The following is a 17,402-nucleotide window of genomic DNA, read 5'->3' on the forward strand; positions in this document are numbered from 1 at the left end:
TCTGCTGAAAAACGGAGATTTTAAAATAAAGTTATAACGTTTGCGCAGACCACGAACGATGTACCACGTGACGTGTGCACAGACGAGCAGGCAACATGGCAGATGATCTGTAGTGTTTAATGTTTATTTCATTGTCGATTGAACTTTGGGATGTCTTCAGGATTGTTATACATTAAGCAGCAACTCTTTTGTGGATAAAATCATTATTTTAACGAATTCATTTTAATTAATTAAGTGTTGTGTTCACAGTGAAGACCGGATTATAGTTAAAGGAATCCAATAAGGTATGCAGCCACAGCCTGGCCAGCCGTTCCTAATCAATCATTGAATTGGAGTGCTTGCTTGATTGCTTAAGCCACTTGTCGAGCACCCTATAGTCAATCGTGGTACCATGCGACGTCATTCTGAGGGAATCGTTCACTCACTGCAGACTCTTCTGCCATGCCACATCATTCAGAGCGAGTGGTTTGTCATCCTGAGTTTCTTTTTTTCTTTTGTTTCTTTTGTTTGGTATATGTTGAACCTTCAATGTCCTTTGGGTCTTTGGGATATTTTGAGTCTTCAGGGTCTTCTGGTTCTTTTGTTGGTCCTCAGGGACTTTTGGTTGATCTGGGTCTTTTGAGGCTTCGAACACTTTTTGGTCATCTAGATCTTTTGGGTCTTCTGGATCTTCGTGGTCTTTTGGGTCCTTGGGGGCTTTTGGGGGGTCAGGGGCTTTTGGTTCCTTGGCGACTTTTCAGTCATCTGCGTCTTTTTGGGTCTTCTGGTTCTCCAGGGTCTTTTATAGGTCTTCAGGGACTTCTGGTTGATCTGGATATTTTGGGTCTTTGGGGACTTTTTGGACATCTTGGTCTTTTGGGTCTTCTGGATATTCAGGGTCTTTTGGGTCCTTGGGAGCTGTTGGGGGGTCAGGGGCTTTTGGCTCCTTGAGGACTTTTGGGGACTTTTGGATCTTCGGATTTTTTTGAGGCCTTTGGGTTACTTTGGGTCTTCAGGGTGTTTTGGGGCTTTGGGGTATTTTGAGTCTTTGGGGTCTTTTGGGTCCTCATGATATTTTGGGTCTTAGGGGTCTTTGGTGTCTTAAAGGTCTTGAGGGTCTTAAAGGGCCAATGGTCAAAGGGGTCTCAGTCTCAAGGTTCGAAAGGTACATTCCAATAATATGTAATTAATAGACTTACGTATTTGAAGTCAGGGTGCAACTGACATTCAAACAGCACATAATTAATAGACAAATAGTCACACGGCTTCACAGATGGCTTCATTGTGCTTTTCGTTTTTTATATCTAGATTATAAAGCAGGAGTGTCTGTCTGTCCGTCTTTCTGTCTGTCCATCTGTCCATCCATTCCCAGAACTACTCCCTCAGTTTGGGGGCGAGCTCCATCAAACCATATGTGAAACGTTTTGGGGGTCTGGCAGATGTCCTAAGGTGGGTGGGAGGTTTCTTAAATTCCTCAATACAATGATGTTCCTAATTTTAGATCTGTACGAAGCTGATCCCGATCCGGAAGTAAACACGATCACTGGTTTGGCATCCACATTCGCTGGTGTGATAAAATCTCAATACGATTGTGATTTTGAGTTTTCACCCGAACGATCCCACTTTTATCCATTCTGAGGTGGGTGGGAAGTTTCATAAATTCCTCAATACAATTATGATTTAAATTTTCGATCCGTACGCAGTGTTTTGCATCCACCCTTTCTCGCCGGCAGATTTGTCTGTGTTGGTTGTCGCGTGAGAACAGCGTCTATATTCGTTTATCTCACCAGTGTTTGTATGTTGTTATATTAATGGTATAGTATTAGTTTGTGATTCGAATGATGCTGTTTGGAATTAAAATATAGAGAGATTGAGATTGAAGCAGAATAAAGAAATAATGTGAGGGTTTCCATCCGTGACATTCGCATATTCGACATTTTCAGATTCCCCATGACATCATAGAAATATTACCCACCTTACTTCTGTTGGGGTCAGCTGCAGCAAGTTTTTTTGCCCAAGTCCTTCACAAACCGGCTGTCCAGCCCCCTCCCATGCAAAGCACGGATACCTGCCGGTGTAGATATAATCCTGCAGTAATCATATTTTGAACCAGGAAGCTCTGTACAAATTACAAGACCTACTTGAGAGATCATGTCAGGATTGATTTCAGGTTAAATATAATTAATGCCATCTGAATGGTACTTAATTGTTTTTTTAAAGAATCACTCATTCCATTCAAAATCAAATGAATTTTTTGATTATAAAAAAAAAAGTTCTTACTTCGTTTGTGTCTAAATACATTGATTGGAAATCAAAAAAAGTTCTTACTTCGTTTGTGTCTAAATACTATATACATTGAAGTTATATCTTCCTTTTAGCTATGTTCGTTTCCTTTTAGATAATTTTTTTATGCTGACACTTTCTCTACTATAAAATATGCTTTCCATCCATTTTGTGTGTTATGCTGTAAGCTCTCTTTCCTATCTTGACACATATTATATTTTGTGGATCTTTACGGATGAGAATTCTTGTCACTTCAATTCGGACATGACCAGACAACTGAAATGTGAAACAACAGCGCAGGAGCGAAAGGGAGAAAAAGTTGGATTTGAATGAAAAGAGTATGAAATCGACTCTAAAAATAGTGCTTTCCACTGCAATACAAGCAGCTACTTTATAAACAACACACTTTGGCAGTTTACGGGCCCTGAATGAGAAAATAATGACAAATAATCCTTCACCAGAAATCCACGACGGCCTTCGTGATCATTCGAAATTCTGTCGTCGATGTGTCACTTTCTTTCTGTCAGCATATTGAAAATTTTTCAATTGTTCCAAATTGCATCCTTCCTGATGTCAGCAAGCTAGGAATTGCGAGTCATTTTGAAACGTCAGCTTTGTCCCCCTTAACATAATTACCAATCTGCATTTTATTTTGATTACTCCTTGCCAAATATTGTGTTTGCAAATTATCTTGGTGTGCATTCCTCTTAATTGTATAATTTCTCAGTGAGCATGGTCTAATACTAATTGAAGAGGCATAATATCATGTGTGCAATTAAATGATTATTGTAATGCATGTACTGTATAGTGTATATGGTTGAATGATTGCACGAAACAAATTCTTTTTCTTTGCGAGATCGAGGCTCGTCGAAGAGCGAAGAGACGTTAGGGGTAGTGAGGTAATGGGGAAACAGTTGGATACAATAAGCAAAGGAATGGATAAATAGGAAAAGAGAGAGGGGTAGCAACCAAAGCAACCTATAAGGAAGAGGGTTGGGATAGGTAGGGTCGAGTCAATGAGGGTAATAAAGGTCATCGGTTAGAATTGTGGATGACAGAAGGTGAGGGTGCACCACTTGTTTGGAGCACGGAGGGAAGAGTGAGATAGAATGCCCTCTTGAAGGTTGTTCCAGAGGCTAGAGAAGTGGGGAATAAATGATTGAGGTGGACAATCAGCATGCATTTTGAAAGTTTTACCAGAAGGAGGTTACTAGAATAATGCATGTCCATAAGACGACAAAAAAAAAAAACAATGTGACGAGTTTCATTGTGCATGAATGAGACATGCAGTATGTTGTCTCCATCATCACAGCACCATTTGCCATCGAACCTTACATTCATTACCCACCTGTGTTGAGTGTTTCACAAGGACGTGATTGTCATGAAATTCTTAGATAGAATGAAGTTTATCATACATTTACCTGATATACTGTATTTGCGAGCATTGAAAAGGAAGACCGTACAATGTACATATTTGTGCCGATTAAAACCACTTCCTGAATGGACATTTTGAAAAACTGCCATCAAGGAGACGCTTTCGTTCATTCAAAAAGAATAAGAAAATTCAGCAAGTCATTTGTACCGTGTGCAATTCAAGTGTTAAATTCAAATTCTTAGCCATTTTGAGAGTTTTATTCCTTTTTGATGTTTTGCCTTTTGTTTTTTTTCATGATGTTTGAACTTACAGTGTCATCAAAGAACAATTTCCCTGGACATGGGACAATAAAGACTATTATTATTAATACTATTATTATTATTATTATTACATTGTTTGAGACTCTAATTTGTTTCCAAAACAGTATGTACAGAAGAATCCAGGTTCTGATGAACATCAGCTGTCCAGGGATACTGACTGCTCCTTCTCCACGAGCCACCACTCCACCACACCAACCACATCCTCCAGGCATAACTGCCGGTAAGACCGGATCAGACAAAAGCAATCCCAATGGATGACATGTTTGAGATGACTTTACTGTTTGTGCTTTTATGATTCAAATTCTTTATTCAAACTTTTTAAGGAGCGAGAGACAAAGTGAAATAGTCTACTTTGGACTTGCTCCTTCTACTTTTCCGACAATGGATCATGGAGGCCCTCAATGTGAGACGTGAGATCAGGGCCGTCTCTCTCGGCATATCGCGAACTTTTGATACATTTCAACATCGCGCCTTGCTCTACACACTCTCTGCCTATTGAATCCAAGTCCAATTCCATTCTTAGGTTCCCGACTTCCTTTACTCTCACAGCTTACATATGACTCTCAATGGAATTCTTTCATTTCCTCGAAAAGCGTTTATTTTTTTTTGTTTTTTTTGTTTCACACTTTAAAATTCTCCTATATCCACCAATGCTGATATTAACTCAGTCTGAGAATTCCTCCATAGAAACCTGCTCTCTCTTAGGCACAGATTCATCCCATCTCGTCTTCAATTCTCTTACCCATCCTCCCGCTCTTGGTACTGTGAACCCGGTGTTGAAGCAATTGCTTTAAAACAACTTGCATTCTCCTCCTGGAAGGCAAATACAACCGAAGGGAACCTCAGATCATTCCACAAAGTCTGCAACAAGGGTATCTACAATCAGGAAAGCCAGAAAACAACATCTGTCCAATCTCAAGAATGAGCTTTCAAACTTGTCACCCACCTTTTAAACCCGATTGTGCCTTGTCAAGTCCATCTCTGTTGTATGCACCCCTTCCATCCCTTCCCTCACTTCAAATGCAAACACAGCAGACTCTGCTCGTGAGAAGGCCGAATGCCCCAATTCTGTGTTTGCTTCAAAATCTTGTGTCCCTGACCCCTCGCTCTCTGTACCCATCCTTCCCCATCGTACCCAACTGTTCCTGAACTCTGTCTTTTGTACCTGAAAAGGTGGAAAAGTTTGTGACAACCCTCGACTCTGCAACTAGACCAGATAGCATCAGCTCACATGTCCTAAAAACCTGCTCTGCTGCTCTTGTGCTTCCTCTCTCTGCCCTTTTCACCCTATCATTTACCATAGGTTATCTTGCATCTGCTTGTAAATCCACCAACATCACAGCTTTACCTAAAAATGGAACAAAACGGATCCAGTTAACTACAGCCCAGTTAGCTTACTTACAATCATCAACAAGGTCATGGAATCTATCATCGCAGTTGACAAATTTATTCCATTTCTCCAACTGCCTCATCTTAGATCATCAATTATGTTTCAGACCTGGTCACTAACTTGGACATACTGCTTCTACTCTCCCAACATTGGTGGAGACACTCAATATCAACATGAGATCAGGGCCATCTCTCTGGACATATCACAAACTTTTGATACAGTCTAGAATCCTGCCTTGCTCTCCAAACTGTCTGCCTATTGAATCCAAGGCCAACTCCACTCTTGGATTATTGACTTTTTCCACTCTCATAGCCAACTTGTGACTCTTAATGGAATTCTTCAATCTTCTCTCCCTGTCAAGCCTGAAGTGTTCCCAAGGTGTTTTTCTGCGTCCAGTCCTATATTCGTAATCTTCATCAATGGTCTATCTGACCCTCTGGAAAATCCTGCTTATATATTTCCTGATAACTCCACTCTCTGCTGAAACAACCCTCATCCTTCAGGCAGGCAGGCTGCAGCCTCAACCCTCTCTTCCATAGACTCCGATAGAGAAGGACTGGAACCTCACGATCTCGGGGTTTGTAACTTGAGTCTGAAGGATTAACTTGAGTCCAGGGCTAAAATGACTTCAAGAAGGGCTAGAGACATGATCTCGGGATCCATACAGGGGTTTTTGAGGATGGCAAGTTCAATAGTGTCGTTTTCAACACCACCTGAGGTCATTTTCAAGGTCAAAAGGTCATATTTCAAGGTCAAATTACTGAATTTTGGTATTTTTTGCCCGTTTTTGTGTCTAACTCATAAACGGTGAGAGATGGCTGATTGTAATAAGATGCAAGTGCGTGGAGCTGTCTAACTTTGATATTTATTGTCATATATCGTAATACATAAACATCATATGCATGTCACAACACTATGCCTATTACAACTATGTCTATGTCTATCACTGGTTGGAGAGCTTTTCTTGCCTCCTGAGGTATCCCAAAGCTTTTTCTTTGTCACTTACATTGAGGCACACGAGCTTCCTCATTTCACCTTCCTTCTGTCGCAGCTGCATCTTATGTTCAAACCTCTTGATCGTCGCCGATTTGATACTGATACTATGATTTTCGCAATGCAGCTTCACAACATATCACCCATTGCATACAAATTGATTCGTCAATCCGGCTTAATCATTCTACCATCAACAAAAAAGGTAAACCAGATGCTTGCTAGTAGTCAACAGGACTCCAACCTCAAAACCTTGTTCGACGAGCTTAAACCACAGCAGCGTTTGGTCAATTTAATGTTTGACGAGGTAAAGCTGGTCGAGACATTGCGATTTTCTGGAGGGCATGTTGTAGGATATGCTCAAAATGCAGCAGCGGGTGGTGAACACGAAATGCTTGCTTCACATGCTATGGTTGTTGAAGTTGTCTGCCATTTCGGTGGTCCACGCTATATTCTACGCATTTTGCCCTGCAAAAAACTAACTGCCGATCAGCTGAAGGAACTCTTTATCGAAGCTGCATCAGCTGTAGTTGGTGCTGGCGGTACTGTGATTTCTTTGATATGTGACAATTGCAATACCAACCTCAGTGTTTATTCAAAACTTTGAGGACCAGGAAGTTGGCAAGTGCTGTCAATTCAAGAGCAATCTATGTTCTTAGTGCACGACTACATGCACATCTTCAAAAATGTTCACAACAACTGGATTACTGTTGATGGCAAGACACTCTCATTTGTTGTAGATGGTAATGAGTACAAAGCTTACTGGAGTGATATTCAGAAGGTTTAAGAGATCGACCGGGCTACTCCTATTTGCTTAACCAAGCTGACGCACACCACTGTTTTCCCCAAGCCCCTTCAACGCCAGAGCGTACCATTGGTATGCCAAGTGTTCAATGACAAGACTGTCGCTGCTTTAAAGACCTTCAAGGATTCACTGGGCATCAGCGAAGGAACAATCATCCTCACCCAGATAATGAGTGAGTGGTTCAAGATGATGTACGTGAAAGACCGTTTCTCAGCTATTCATCTGCACGACGAATCCAGACAGCCTTGGACAGCAGACTGTACAAGTTTCACAAGGCTGGAGCAGGCCTGCCAAATTATATCTACCTGGGCATGGCAAGGAGGTGGTGGTCATAAGCTGAAGCTAACTCAGCAAACTGATGAAGCCTTCACTGTGTCCACACGTAATAATGTGGATGCTGCCAAATTGCTTCTGGCAGAGAAATACTTTGACTACGTTCTTCCTGCTATATTTGCAGATGAAACCTTGGAAAAGTTTTTTCGGCCAAGCCAGGCAAAGAAGTGGTGGAAACTTCTACATTGACGTAGTTGACATTATGGCTGCAGCTAAAATTGTAACTTTGCAAACACTCATTAAGCATGACATTATGCCCGAATCTAGTTCTCGTGTGATTGATTGCGACAAGAACTGTACAACTTCCATAAATCCAGATGAGCGAAGTGAACTCATTGACGAGATTACTCCTCAAGACACTCAGGATCTCTTGGCGTCTGACGATGCCCTTGAGCATATCGTAGTTTATTTGGCCGGACACCTTGTTCATAAATATGGCGATAGCACAAGTATGGAGGAGATGATTGATGATGAAGATGGTAACGAGGTGTCATCTGAGTTTCTAGATCATTTAAATAGAGGTGGATTGAGTGTGCCGACTATGTCAACCGTCTTTTTTGTACATAATGCCTATAATTTGTATGACAAGACTAAAATGCGTTGCTGATTTCATTTTGCTGAGCTGTTATCCTCTGTAGATGCACCTTTAACTAGTAGTAATGCTGCATGTACTACTTTAGCTAACATTCTATTGAAAGCTCATGTCCTCAATGTAAGTGACAAAGAAAAAGCTTTGGGATGCCTCAGGAGGCAAGAAAAGCTCTCCAACCAGTGATGGACATAGACATAGTTGTAATAGGCATCGTGTTGTGACATGCATATAATGTTTATGTAATACAATATATGACAATAAATATCAAAGTTTGACAGCTCTACACACTTGCATCTTATTACAATCAGCCATCTCTCACCATTTATGAGTTAGACACAAAAACAGGCAAAAAAATACCAAAATTCAGTAATTTGACCTTGAAATATGACCTTTTAACCTTGAAGATGACCTCAGGTGGTGTTGAAAATGAGACTATTGAACTCGCCGTCTTCAAAAACCCCTATATGGATCCCAAGATCGTGTCTCTAGCCCTTCTAGAAGTCATTTTAGCCCCGGACTCAAGTTAATCCTTCAGACTCAAGTTACAAACCGCGAGCATGGGAGGTTCCAGTCCTTCTCTATAGGAGTCTATGTTCTCTTTGGACCTTGAGAAAAATTACAATCTGGTGAAACACTTGGAATATGTCTTTCAATCCAGACAAATCTCACACTCAAAGTTTCTCTGAAAGTACAGTCTGACAAACCCTCCCATCTACTTACTTAACAATCCTCTTGAATAACTTCAGTCCCCCAAACTATTGGGTCTCATGATCAGTCGCGATCTTTCTTTGGCAAACTACATTTCAAAGTTGGCCTCCAAAGCCACCCTCCGACTGGACATCCTTCATTACTCTTATCCACCTGAATGGTCATCCACAGCTTGATGTAGTGATACTCTCCCCTCTAGTCTGGCACCCTTGCCTCACCCCTTGCTTAGCTTGAAGCCATGGAAACCAAGGCCATCAAGATCACTGGAATCTCCATGATAACGCCGAGTCTCTGGGCTTATCACTTTCCCACCGCAGACAGGTTGATGAACTCTCTCTTCCACCATTTCCTTTGTTGTCTAGCAACCCTTGTCCTCTCTATGCTTTGTCCCCTCCCCTCCCCTCCCTAATTTCCAGATTTCTGTATGGCGCATATGGTCGTCTTCAATATCATTCGACCCGCCATGTCTTCAAGACAGCTGTTCACTACCATCTCGGATCATCCCCCATCCAAAACGATTAACTCCCTCTCCAACCTGCCTCCAATCCCACCTTCTTCCAAACTTCCAGTTTTTCCTTCCTGAGAGTTTTCTGCTTTATCCATCTTGTCCACCCATGTGTCCTCCCCTTCCCCGCATTCCTCTTCACACACATTGTCTCCCTCTATTTTATCCCTCGGCTCAGCTGTTGGTGTTTCCCCCCTCTCTTCCTGTTGTTCCTTTTGTTTTGTTGCATCCTGATCCGTTCGTTCTGTGTTCTTGTTCTTCCTCAAGCTTTGACTTTGTATTTATAAAATACCTAATCTCATTGGGGAAAGGATATAAGCAAACAAAATAATTGTTTTTTTGTTTTTCTTTGTAGGCTCTTATGAGAGCGAGCACACAACGCACAACAAGTGGGGGAAGGAGACAAGAGGGGTGGGAGAGGGAAGGACAAAACAGTGGGGAACAGAGACATTAGGATATCTGTGGAAGGAAGAGGGATGGAGCGGGGTACATGGGGTAAACAAGATGGACATTACAGGGACTTTCAGGACCTTACACGACAGGGAACTTTCGGGAAGGAAGGCAGGGAATTTGACGGTGGGTTTGGGGTGGATTTAAAGGGGTAGAAAAGATTGAGGTTTTGGATGGGGGAAGATCAGAGGTGGTGGTGAACAGCTGTTTTGAAGAGCAGGAGGGAAGAACGGGATTGAAGAGATTGTCGGAGTTTATTCCAAAGGAGAAAAGAATTGAAACTAAAGTTGTTGTTTTTTAACTACCATAAGTTTTTTTTGAGGGGCGAGCGGGTGGCAAATGTACCCTCTGACAGACATCAGGATTGGGTCCCTCCCACAGGGTCCCTCAAATTTTTCATATTACCGAAACATCCCCACTTTATTCAGAAAAGAATCTGTCTGACTTGTTCCCTGTTTCATTCAACCACTTGCCTCATGTAAACAATTTTTCAAATGAACATTTTGAAGGGAAAACAATTTGATCCTGCAGTGACCTGCTCGACATGGGAAATGGACAGGTATAAATTAATGCTACACGTCGAGTATATTTTGCCTGGTGTCTGTTTCCTTATCCATGAGACAATATCTTCTATTAATAAAAGGAGAAGTGTGTGTGTGTGTGTGTGTGTGTGTGTGTGTGTGTGTGTGTGTGTGTGTGTGTGTGTGTGTGTGTGTGTGTGTGTGTGTGTGTGTGTGTGTGTGTGTGTGTGTGCGTGCGTGCGTGTATGCATGTGCAAGTTACTGTTGTTGACTGCTCGTCCAAACGTGGGTGGGTTTCAGGAGGTGGAATGGTGTCCACCTTCGTTTCAGGAAGCGATCATGATTCATGGACCAAGCTGTGACATTTTCTTGCTCTCAACGTTTTGTTCTAAGGGATCTCTTCAGAGATCACAGAGCCTCGTACAGTTTCCAACTGTTATTTGTTTGTGGTAATATTTCCAGGGATGTTTTTGAAGGTCTCTGTGGGGTTCTTCTTTATCACTCCCATTGTTTCAATTATTACTGGTGCAATCTCAGTGCTCTCCAGCTTCCAAGAACATTTGACATCATTTTTGAGATTTGGTCACTTTCTGGATTTCTGTGTTTTTTAGGCCATAATCGCTGGGTACTGAGACCTCAATTAGCAATACCTTCTTTTCTCTTTTGTTTTTAAGTGCAATATCTGGTCGCAATGCTTTGTTCTCGATGTTCACACTCAATGGGATCATCAGGTCGTTTGAGAGCATTACTTTCTTGTTTTCAGTTGTCTTTCTTGTTCATGTTTCCATGAGTTTTATGAAACTGTGATATTGAAGTTTTTAGTTTTTATGGATGTGCCAATGGATGACTCTACATACCTTATTCTGCCTTTTGTGTGTACAACTGTTGTGACGTGTACGAATCTTTTTTTGCATCCCGATAGGAGGTGGCTCGTACTTTCTGTTTCTACCTTGCAGAACCTTCACCTGTCCAATAGATTCAGTCTTGCCATTTTCTTAAAGCCATTCATGTCATGTCCATAGTCTTGGGAATTATAAACATTCATTCTCCATCCCAGTTGAGCTGACCTCTTCTTATCCATTCCAAAGAACCTGCCTGTCCAACTCTCTTTACCCTGATGTTTGGCTCAGTCAATAGGAAGGGTTTTCAAATTGTTTTCTCCTCCTCATCCTCCTCACATTTATGTCATTGCTGTGATTTGTCATCAGATTAGTTGTCAGACCGTCCACGTGATCAGTAACCAATCACAGCTCGAGTGCTTCAGAGCTCCTGTCAATCATAGAGTTAGGCCACGCCCAGGCTCATGGTCAGTCCATCGTCACCATTTAAACAGTCGCACATAAAGGACATGTCTTCGTTAAGATATGGATAGATTTGTGTTTCTGTCATCTTTCACTGCAATGTCACCTTACATTGTGTAGTTAAGCTGACAGGTATTTGTATTTACATTTATTTTATCGAAGAAATCGACGTCATGACATGCAAGGGGTGGGGGTCGCGCATAGTCGCCATCTTGTTATGTTTGGTAATCGGCTGTGTATTAGTATTATCAATATAATTTACTAATCGGCTTTTATTTGACCTCGCGATCATTCATGGTATTGAGCTTGTATTGTCTGGTAATCGGCTGCACAAGTATCAACATCATTTGGTCACCAGTTTTCATTCAACGTCAGGGTCATTGATAGTATTCAGCTTGTTGTTTTTTTTAATACCTCCCTGCTCTTTAATCGCTTTCCCAGTTGTCAGTGTATATATATATATATATATATATATATATATATATATATATATATATATATATATATATATATATGTATATATATATATATATATATATATATATATATATATATATGTATATATATATGTATATATATGTATATATATATATATGTATATATATATATATATATATATATATATATATATATATTCTCACTCCATATTTCTGTAGATGTGTGAAAGCTTCTTCCTTAATTTAAAAACCTTTGTGAAAAAGCAACTCATTTTTCCCTGTTAATGATATTATTAGGCTTTCAGAATACTAGATAGCAAATGGTTGGTTCGATGAGCTGTTTTTCACCTACAGCATCCCAAATATATTTAGCACTTGTGTTGTGTTAGCTACTCTGTCTAGGCCTGGCCTTGTCTATATTTAAAGTGACGATATGTTTTAACACAAATTAACTCTCGATACTCATTATTTGCCTTTTTTAGTGCATCACATTTTAGTGTATCTGATTTATGCATTGTAAAATCGTTCACTGCTGAATAAAATTCAAATTCAAATGATATACACCACATCAGATTGTAAAAACAAGGCACCAGGATAAAAAGAAATGATTTTTAAGCAGGAAATAGTCACCTTACAACCAGAATCAACTCATATAAAAAACCAAAATCAGAATTCTTTTAATTCATTCACCTGTACAAGCATTCCATTTACAGAGAGCACACGAAGTAAAAATTGGGGTGAAGCAATTGGTTTGGGTCTGTCTGTCTGTCCCTCCATCCATCCATCCGTCTTATCAGTTTATGATCGAGGACAGCTGATTTAAATCTCATGTTATATTTTGAACATGAATCAGAACATGAATAAAAAGACAATCGTTTAATTTTTACTGGACTTCGGTTTTGAACTACTACCCATCGCTCATGCGCAGAGATAAGTGAGATGATTTTTTACTCTGTCCACCTACCTGGCAGTCAAACAAAAGTGAAAATCATTCCAAACAGGGAACTTAATGTTTTTAAAGGCTTGATAATGGATACATATGACAGGCATGAATAACTACTGTACGTGTTAGATCGGGTGGTGTAATAGACCCTGGATAAAACGGTGGAATAAGTTTTATTTGCACACCTTTAAACCTCTATAAATCTTTATTTAAATTGCATTATATACTTGAAGACCGTATAACACAAATTGCCTTCATAATACTTCCAAAAACCATGCAATATATCGATATATAGTACTGTCCATCCATCCATTGGGACCACACACTATGCAGAGTGTTGTTGCTGCCTAAGCAGTCTCCTTGGCTATTGGGCACAATCCTGGACGGGTCGCCACTCTGACACAGTATACCAGCATGCTGGCATTCATTTTGCCAACCTCGGAAGGATGACAGGCAGCGTCAACCCCACCTGGTATTAATTCAACAGCCGAGTGGGATTAATGGGAGTGGTATTAATTCAACATCCCTAACCACTAAACCAGCACCAGGCACATAGTACTGTCGGACCCCACGATTCATGGATTCGCTGTTCGCGTACCCCACGTATTCACGGGTCATAAAGTGTGACCTGTTTTGACACTTGCGCTTCACGTATTCGCGTTTTAAAAAAATTATTTGATTTTTTTTTTTTTTTTTTTAAACCCACAGAGGGTCAACCCCCCCCTCCCCCATAGATCCCCTTATTGAGCACAGATTTTTATGCAGTCAATGTTCTTTGGTACATCACCAGTGAAGAATGTTGTGGTCAAGTTTCTTCATAACCGTGCGTCTAGTTTTGGAGAAGAGTGCAAATACCTATTTTTTTTGGGGGGGGGGGTCAAAAACACCCCGTAGATCCCCTTAATGAGCACAGATTTTGATGCGGTCAATACACCTTTGTTAGTTATCACATATGAAGCTTGTGGTAAAGTTTCATCAAAATTGTTTGGTTCAAATGATAATGACTGAGGTGTTTACTGACTGACTCACTCACTCACCTACGGACACTGCTCGATCGCATAAGCTCACCTGACTGAAGTCCCATACCAGTGAGTTAAAAAGATGCAAAAACGAATCTCCTTAGCAACAGCTCAATAAGCTTGCTCTACTTCCAATCATCAGCAAGACATGGAATCGATCATCGCAGTTGATATAAAATCTTTCCTTTTCTCCAACAAGCTCATCTCAGATCATCAATTCAGATTCAGACCTGGTCACTCTACCTTAGACATGCTGCTTCTACTCTCTCAACAATTGCGGAGGCCCTCAACATTAAACATGAGATCAGGACCATCTCTCTGGACATATCTCGAGCTTTTGATACAGCCTGGCATACAGAAAATACAGTCTGATACATTCAGAAAAAAAAACTGTCTGCCGAAGGAATCCAAGGCCAACTCCACTCTTGGATTACTGACTTCCTCCACTCTCATAGACAACATGTGGCTCTCAACGGAACCTTTTCATTCCCTCTCACTGACAAGGCTGGAATACTCCAAGGCAGTGTTTTGGGCACCATGTTATTCCTAATCTTCATCAATGATCTCACTGACTCTGGAAAATCCTTTTTATCTCTTTGCTGATGAATCCAATCTCTGCCGTGACATTTCTCATCCTTCTGACAGACAGGCAGCAGCCTCTCCCCTCTCCTCAAACCTTGACAAAATCACAAACTGGTCAAACACAATTTTGCTTCTGTATCCATATAGTCCATGCTTTGCTTTCACAATTTCCACTCATCGTTACCTGCATCCGTTGTTTGTCTGTCTTCATCTACTTTCTCCCTCCTCCCTGCTGTTGTTGTTTCTTTTTTCTCCTGCTGTTCCCATTGTTATTTTGTGTCCTGATTTGTTCTGTGTAATCACTTTTCCGTGAGCTTAGACCATGTAAAGAAAAACAAAGGAAAAAAAAAAACAATGCCCTGACATTCGCGGCATTTTTCCGGAACGTATCTGGGGTCTGACAGTATTATTGGGCGTTGCATGTTTTTCGAGGTAAAGAGGAGGCGGCCATTATGGGTATCGGGTAAGTACCGATGGTCTCCATCAATTCGGCTTTGTCGTAGCCATCATCAACATCGCGATCGCATTACTGGATCAAGTTTATCATAATTATTATTAACGGTACGTTTCATGATACTAATAACTCAAGAAAATAAACGTATTTTATGTTCTTCAATCTTGATACAGGAAAATGTTCTACATATTAATCAATATTCGTATTATTTACAGTACGCCTGGTGTTGGCTTAACGATTAACATGGCTGGCTTAAGATCCATTGGATCTTGAACTCGAGTCTGTTGTACGGTTACATACAGTGCCTTCAGAATGTATTCACACCCCTTGACTTTTACAAATTTTGTCTTGTTACAGCCTGAATTACAATTGATAAAATCTAAAATTTTCGTCACCGATCTACACAACACACCCCATAATAACAGAATGGAAACATGTTTAAAAAAAAATTTCAAATTAATAATGAAAAGCTGAAATGGCTTGTGTCAATAAGTATTCAATCCCCTCAGTCAATACTTTGTCCATGTGCCTTTGGCAGCGATTCCAGCTTTGAGTCTTCTTGGGGATATCTGTATCAAATTTGCACATCTGGATTTGGGGATTTTCTCCCATTCTTCCTTGCAGATTTGCTCAAGCTCTGTCAAGTTGGATGGGGGAACATCGATGAATAGCGATCTTCAAGTCTTTCCACAGATTCTCAATGGAATTCATGTCTCGGCTTTGGCTTGGCCACTCAAGGACTTTCAAGTTCTTGTTCTGAAGCCATTCTATTGTTGCTTTGGCTGTATGCTTGGGGTCATTGGCCTGTCGGAACGTAAATCTTTGCCACAGTGTAAGTTCTTTTGCACTCTGAAGCAGGTTCTCCTCAAGGATTTGCCTGTATTTGGCTCCATCCATTGTTCCCTCTATCCTTAAAAAGTCTCCCAGTCTCTGCTGCTGAAAAGCATCTTCATAGCATGATTTTGCCACCACCATGCTTCATGGTAGGGATGGTGTTTGATGGGTGATGAGCTGTGTTCAGTTTCCCCCAGACATAGTGCTTTGCGGTCAGGACAAAGAGTTCAATTTTCATCTTATCGGACCACAGAATCTTTTGCCTAAGGCTCTCAGAATCATTCATGTGTCTTTTTGCAAACTCCAGGCATGCTGTCAAATGCCTTTTTCTCATGGGTGACTTCCATGTGGCCATTCTCCCATAAAGCCTAGATTTGTGAAGTGCTGCAGAGATTGTTGCCCTTCTTGCAGGTTCTCCCATCTCAGCCAAAGAAGCTGTAGTTCTGTCAGAGTGGTCATTGGGTTCCTGGTCACCTCCCTGCCCAAGGCCCTCCTTGCCCAGTTGCTCAGTTTGGTCAGATGGCGAGCACTAGGAAGAGTCTGGGTAGTTCATATTAATTCCATTTCCTCATGATCTAGCTCACTGTGCTCTTGGGAACTTTCAACACTCTAGAAAGTGTTTTATACCCTTCCCCAGAGCTGTGCCTCCTTTCATCTTCTATATCGGAGTTCGACATACAGTTCTTTGGACTTCATGGGAGAGTTTCTGCTCTGACATGCACTGTCAACTGTGGGACCTTATATAGAAAGGTGTGTTTCTTTCCAACTCATGTCCCATCTATTGAATTGTCCACAGGTGGACTCCATTCTATTCATGTTGTAGAGACATCTCAAGGATGATCAAAGGAAATCGGATGCACCTGAGCTCAATATGGAGTATCTTAGCACAGGGGTTGAATACTGATTGATACAGGACATTCTTGCTGTTCGTTTTTAATTAATTTGTAAAAAATTAAAAAAAAATGATCTTACTTTGTCATTATGGGGTATTTTGTGCAGAACGGTGACAGAAAATTTATTTTTTAATTAATTTTAAATTCAGGCTGTAACGCAACAATATGTGACAAAAGTCAAAGGGTGTGAATACTTTCTGAAGGCACTGTCCCCCATGTACGAAGCACGGTTCCATACCCCTCTCGTATGTATATGTATATATATATATATATATATATATATATATATATATATATATATATATATATATATATATATATATATATATATATATATATATATCACAGGATACAGGATGAAGGAAAACATCTGGCCTCCAGACATAATCCCGTGGATGGAGGAGTTATGACCCCATCTCCGTATGCAGCAGCCCTGCAAGTTACTGAAAATCATGATGAACACAAACAATAACAGCAGGGTTGGAGCCCCTGCAGTTCTTCCTGTTACTATAAACAGGATGGTGGATAGCCATGATTATGACGCCACAATCCTAAACCTGCAAGGAGCGTCTGCTGCTGATACGAGTTCTGTGCGTGGCTTCTGTCGACCCTCACACCCTTTCATTGTTGGTCAGATGAATGTCCGAACGCTATCATCTCTATCTGCTCAGGAGGAACTACCATGATT

General features: G+C 40.8%; 1 protein-coding gene across 12 annotated transcripts in view; it reads left to right on the forward strand.

The window, feature by feature from the left end:
- The window catches only part of LOC147027227 (pro-neuregulin-1, membrane-bound isoform-like), a 1,384,261-nt gene that overhangs the window by 1,295,497 nt on the left and 71,362 nt on the right, over positions 1-17,402 (forward strand). For all 12 annotated transcript variants that reach the window (XM_085883477.1, XM_085883478.1, XM_085883481.1 and 9 more), the window contains one exon: positions 4,062-4,177. In XM_085883477.1, the coding sequence (XP_085739603.1) occupies positions 4,062-4,177 (116 nt within the window). The remainder of the gene's footprint in view (positions 1-4,061; positions 4,178-17,402) is intronic.

Source organism: Eptatretus burgeri, chromosome 5 (assembly GCF_056783735.1).
Source record: "Eptatretus burgeri isolate ZD-2024b chromosome 5, Ebu_testis_v1, whole genome shotgun sequence".
Lineage (NCBI taxonomy): Eukaryota > Metazoa > Chordata > Myxini > Myxiniformes > Myxinidae > Eptatretus > Eptatretus burgeri.